The 5,083-nt window shown below is 61.4% G+C and overlaps 1 protein-coding gene across 1 annotated transcript, besides 1 other annotated feature; it reads left to right on the forward strand.

Annotated features, from left to right (window-relative positions):
- Positions 1 to 5,083: a sequence feature (areas not merged during assembly with more than two copies in the genome that could not be assigned to a particular haplotype).
- On the forward strand, positions 937 to 5,083 carry Tc00.1047053507655.9 (dispersed gene family protein 1 (DGF-1), putative; the record flags this gene model as incomplete). The annotated part of the gene is made up of 1 exon (XM_798911.1): positions 937 to 5,083. A coding segment is annotated over one exon (4,147 nt), but the record flags the coding sequence as incomplete, so codon positions are not given.

Raw genomic sequence — 5,083 nt, forward strand, 5'->3', positions numbered from 1 at the left:
TCTGCAGCGTGCGTGCGAATGTGTGTGCATGCATGCTTGATGCTTAGAGCTGTGTAGCTTGCCGGAGAGTGCCGCTGATGCGTTGTTTTTGTGGTGGGCGTTGTGCGTGCGCTACTGACGCTTCTGCTGTGGGTGACGCAGGGAGTCTTTCTGTCACACATGTTTTTGAGGGCTGTGACAATTCTGCGATGGCATGCGCGAGTGGGGGACTACTGAGAATGATGCGGGGAGCTGTGTGCGGCCCACACGGCGCGTTGGAGCTGCAGCTGCAAGTGGCTGTACGTGGCGCGGGTGGCTGTGCTGACGTTCTGCCAGGCCCCGGTGCTTTGCGAGGAGGGAGGGCGGGAGCCCGCTTTGCGTCTATTTGAAGTGTTTCGGGTGTGGTGGTGGCTGGCGTGCGGGCTGTTGGATTTGTTCAATAAAACAGGAGAAAAAACAACAATTAGTGTGGATAGACTTTCCCTGTGTCCGACTGCTGCCTTTCTGCTTTTTCTTCATGTGCATGCCGTGTGCGCAGCATCAACCTGGACGCTGTTTGTTGTGCAGCGCCGACCCATCGGTCACGCTGGCGGTGCCAGTGGTCATGCGCTTCTTTGCTGGGATCCCACCACTCCGCACGGTGGTTGTGTGGGACTGCGTGGGCGGTGGGGGTGGATGGCGTAACTGATTTGATTGTGTTCTCGCGTCTTTGTGTTGGCGGTCGGGCTGTGGCCGGATGCTTCTGCGTGCCACTGTGTTTATTTGCTGTTGTTGCTGCCTCTGCCCTCTGACCGAGAATTTAGAGTTACTTTGGCTTCACCAGCACAACTATCGTTTCAAGGTGTTAATTATTAATTGCTTTATTAAAAATAGCAGAAGTAGTATTGGGATATCGATATATAGGAATTGTGTCGCTGTATTTGCCATCTGTAGAACGGGATTTGTTGGACAGGAGTTATGGTGGACGGGGCGAGCGCGAAACACCACGACAGCCCTGTTGATACGTGTCTGGGTCGGTGGATGCGGTCTGCGGTGGGTGCGTGTCCGCGCAGCCGGCACCGTGTGCGGCGCAGGGCCGTTGCGACTGTGCGTGCGGCGCTGCTTGTGGCGTTGGCGCTTGTGGCGTTGGCGCTTGTGGCGTTGGCAGCGTGGATGCCCGCGGTGCATGCGGTGGTGTTGCGACTGCGGGGCGGCACGGTGGACAGAGCCATCACGGTTGGCCGCGCCGTGGACACGGTGCTGATGGACGGCGTGTACATGACGAACGGCGTGGCTGTGGTGTTCGACGTGCCTGCGATGCTTCCCGGCGCGCTGCGCATCGAATTGAGGAACTGCGTGTGCGACGGCGGTGCGCAGATCTACGTGCGGGGCTACGGCGGCGAGCCGGCGAGTGACCGGAGCCTGGAGGTGAGTGTGAGCGGGCTATCCGGCGACTACTGCTCGCTTGTGTTTGTGCACAACCTGCCTGCACACACGAACGTGACGGTCCGTGACTCGACGATTGTGACGCCGGGACCGATGCGCTACTCGCAGCTGAGCGGGCTTACGGACGCGGTGGCGTCGCCGCTTGTGCTGTACGCGACCTCGCTGTTGCAGTCGCAGCTGCGTGTGAGCAACACAGTGCTGAGGTCGTTGCAGGCGGGCGGGTCGGCGGTGTACGTTGGCGGCGACGTGGACCTGCTGTCGAGCGCTGTGGTGCTTGACGGCGTGTCGCTGGAGGCGTCGGACGGTCCGACCGCGTCCGCGATGCATGTGGCGTCCTCGTCGCGTCTCAGTCTGCGGGGCCACTCGGTGTTCTCCGTGACGAACGTGTCGGTTGTGAGCAGCGGCGGCGGCCTTGTGCTTGGAGAGCGTGTTACTGTGTTTGATTCGGTGCTGCGCTTCGTGCGCGTCGAGGGGTCTGTCACGTCCTCGCTGGTGTGCTGCGACGGTGGGACTGTCGGTGGCGGCGGGTGGCTGGACCTGCACGACGTGTGGGCGGTGGGCGAGGCGTCGTCTGTGGCGTCGCTGTCGGGGGTGGCGCTGAGCGGCGGCACCGTGTCGATTGCGCGCTGCGCTGCCGTTGGCGCGACGCTTGTCTCCGGGCTGACGATCACGAGCGGCGTCGTGTCGGTGCAGTGCAACCGTGCCGGCGGCCGGGTGCTGCAGAGCAGCGGCGACTACCGCATGGCCGGCCTGTCCTCCGTGAACGTGGTGCCGTGCGACGGCTGTGCGGCAGCTCTGGCGTGCTTTGATGCGCTGACGGCGTCGTTCTCCGACTGCCTGTGCAGCTGCCGTGCCGGCGGCTTGGGCGAGGCGTGCCTGCCGTTCGACGTGCCGCCTGCGAGGTCCGGCGGCGGTGGCGATACCGCGGAGGGCTGCGTGAGTGGCGTGACGCTGACGGAGTCGGTGACGGTTGGCGGCGGGCGTGCGACGGCGTGCTTCGACTCGGTGGTGTTCAGCGGGCCGATCACTGTGGCGGTGGACCTGCGCTCGATGGACGCGTTTGCCGACGCGCTGAACGTGACGCTGCGCCACTGCGTGCTTGCGGACGGCGCGCAGCTGCGGATTGGTGGCCTCAGCGAGAGCTCGGCACGCCTGATGCCTCACGCCCTCGTCAACATGACGAATGTGACGTCGCTGGAGGGCACGATCGTGCTGCATGGCGCGATGCCGCTGCACTCGAGTGTGTTGCTGGCGAACTCGACGCTGCGCGCGACGGTTGGCGGGTCGCAGTACGTGCCGACGACCCCTGGCCACGAGAAATTTCGGTACGGCCCCGCGCTTGTCCTGGACGGCGTCCGTTTGCTGTCGACGCGGTTTGTCATGACGCGGTCGACGCTGGCGTGTGGCGGGGAATCGTGCGCTGCTATCCTCGTGGAGCGCGGCCTCGGCGTGAACCTGTCCAGTGTCTTCTACACGGACAACTGTGTCCTTATGTCGCGGGCGCACGTGATTTACGCTTTTGCGTCGGACCTGCGTGTCAGCGACGGCTCCGTGTTCTCCGTACAGAACAGCTTGTGGAGTGCGCCGAGCGCTAAACCTCAAGAAGGCGCGTTCGTTTTTAGGGATGTAGCTGTGGATGGTGGCAGCGTGCTGCAGATTGTGTCCAGCACTTTCCGTCTCAGCTTTGCTATGCTCATTGCAAACACGCTGTCTGTGACTGGCGGCAGCTGGCTGGTGCACCGCGACAACGAGTTCCGCACCGCCTACGTTGTGTACGTGGCTGCCCACTACGGCATGGTGTTCCGCGATCGGAGTGTGTGGTCGATACTTGACAACAACTTCACGTACGGCTCGTATTCGTCGACCACTGCATACATGACAAGCAGCTGGTCACCACCATCCGACACGCGCCCGACCATCTACGGCGTGTGCAACGAGGCAATAGGCTCACCTGTGACGGATTATCAAGACGACCTCAACATTGGGGTGCCCGTGACGGTGTTGGACTGTGGTGCGTGCACCGTGGACGCCGTGTGCTTTGCGGCGAGGACGAGCAGCATCCGCGGCTGTGAGTGTGTGTGCGCTGCTGGCGGCTACGGTGACACGTGTCTGCCAGCTGCGGTTCCGGACGGTCTTGGGCCGCTCCCGCTCCCCGATGCGAGGGACACGGAGGTCCGCTGCGTGCACGGTGGCAGCATCAGCTCCGTGTACGATCCTGATCCCGGTGTGCGTGGTCTGTGCTTCGTCAACGTGACCTTCACCGCCTCGATTGTGCTGGACCTGTTGCATTTTGACGCGCCAGAACAGACACTCAACATCACGCTGCTGCAGTGCGTCCTCATGGGCCTGTCGATCAGGGGGAGTGGTGCGCGTGTGCACGTGAGCGTGACATCCTCGATGCTGGATTCTGGTGAGTTGGAGTTTAGGGGTGATTTTGGCGTGAGCTCCCAGATACTGGTGGCGTGCAGTACGCTTGAGACGACGTCGGTCCATGCCGTTGCTTTTTATTTGCCTTCTCTTGGGGCGAACTCGACGCTGCTGGTACTTGACAACAACATTGAGGGGAATATTCACGCAGTCTATTTTTCCATTGGTATTGTTGATGGTGGCGGGATCATTGTGAAAGGAAATACGTTGATTGCGACGGAGGAGGATGACGGTGTGGAGTCGTCCGTTTGCGTTCGCCCTGTTGATGTGAAGAACGGCGGCTACTTTGACGTGGAGAACAACACGATGAGCGCGGTCCATGGCGTTTATGTATTTGGGGATACCGTTGTGAGCTCCGCGGGGCTGTTGAGAGTGGCGGATTGCGACTTTGTTGGCAGCACGGAGTTTTTGGATTCCGCGTTGGTGTATTTTGGCGGCTATGTGACTCTCGACGGTGGTGCGCAGTGGCGTGTGGAGGGCAACAGCGTGAGTGCAGCATCAGTATTAATTATATCGCATTCCAAGTGCAAAATTCAGCTGTCAGGCAGCGGCACCACCGTGGTGCTTGCACACAACCGTCAGGTGGACGATATTTATCCCTTTGCTGATCTGGCTCTGCTAGAAGGGATTGTGGATTCACCCGCGCGGTTTGTGGTTGGGTGCAGTCTGCAGGGCGGTGAGGAGGTGTCGTACGACGGTGTGTTTCCGGACGAAGTGGAGGTGTTCAAGTGCGGCACATGCAGCGATGATGCGGCGTGCTACATGCCCGGGACGGAGTCGGTGGACCGCAGCTCGTGCTCGTGCAGCTGCAAGGACGGATGGCATGGCGCGTCGTGTCTTCCCTTCGAGGTGCCCGACACGGTTGTGCCGCCCGTGGCGGAGAGAGCCGTCGACGGCGACACGAGCTGCGTGGTGAACCAGACGCTGCCGAAAATTACGCTGAACATGTGGAAGACGCACCACTGCTACGCGGGTGTGACATTCAGCGGCGTGGGTGCTGTGTTGACTTTCTTTCTCAATCGTATGCCGCTGCATCTCCCCATCAACATCACGCTCACTGGATGCACATTCCGTGAGGGTGCCGCGCTGCAGTTTGTTGGTGGTGCTGCGGCGGCCGAGTCAGCCGGTGTCCTGATCCGCGTGAGCCAGGCGGTGATGCGTTCCTCCGTTGTCATGTTTGCGCTTGCCCTGCCGCTGCACTGCGAAATCGCCGTCACGGAGGTTGACGCGGTGCAGGCCTTTGAGGTTCAGC

This window comes from Trypanosoma cruzi, genomic scaffold (assembly GCF_000209065.1).
Source record: "Trypanosoma cruzi strain CL Brener 1047053516295 genomic scaffold, whole genome shotgun sequence".
Classification (NCBI taxonomy): domain Eukaryota; phylum Euglenozoa; class Kinetoplastea; order Trypanosomatida; family Trypanosomatidae; genus Trypanosoma; species Trypanosoma cruzi.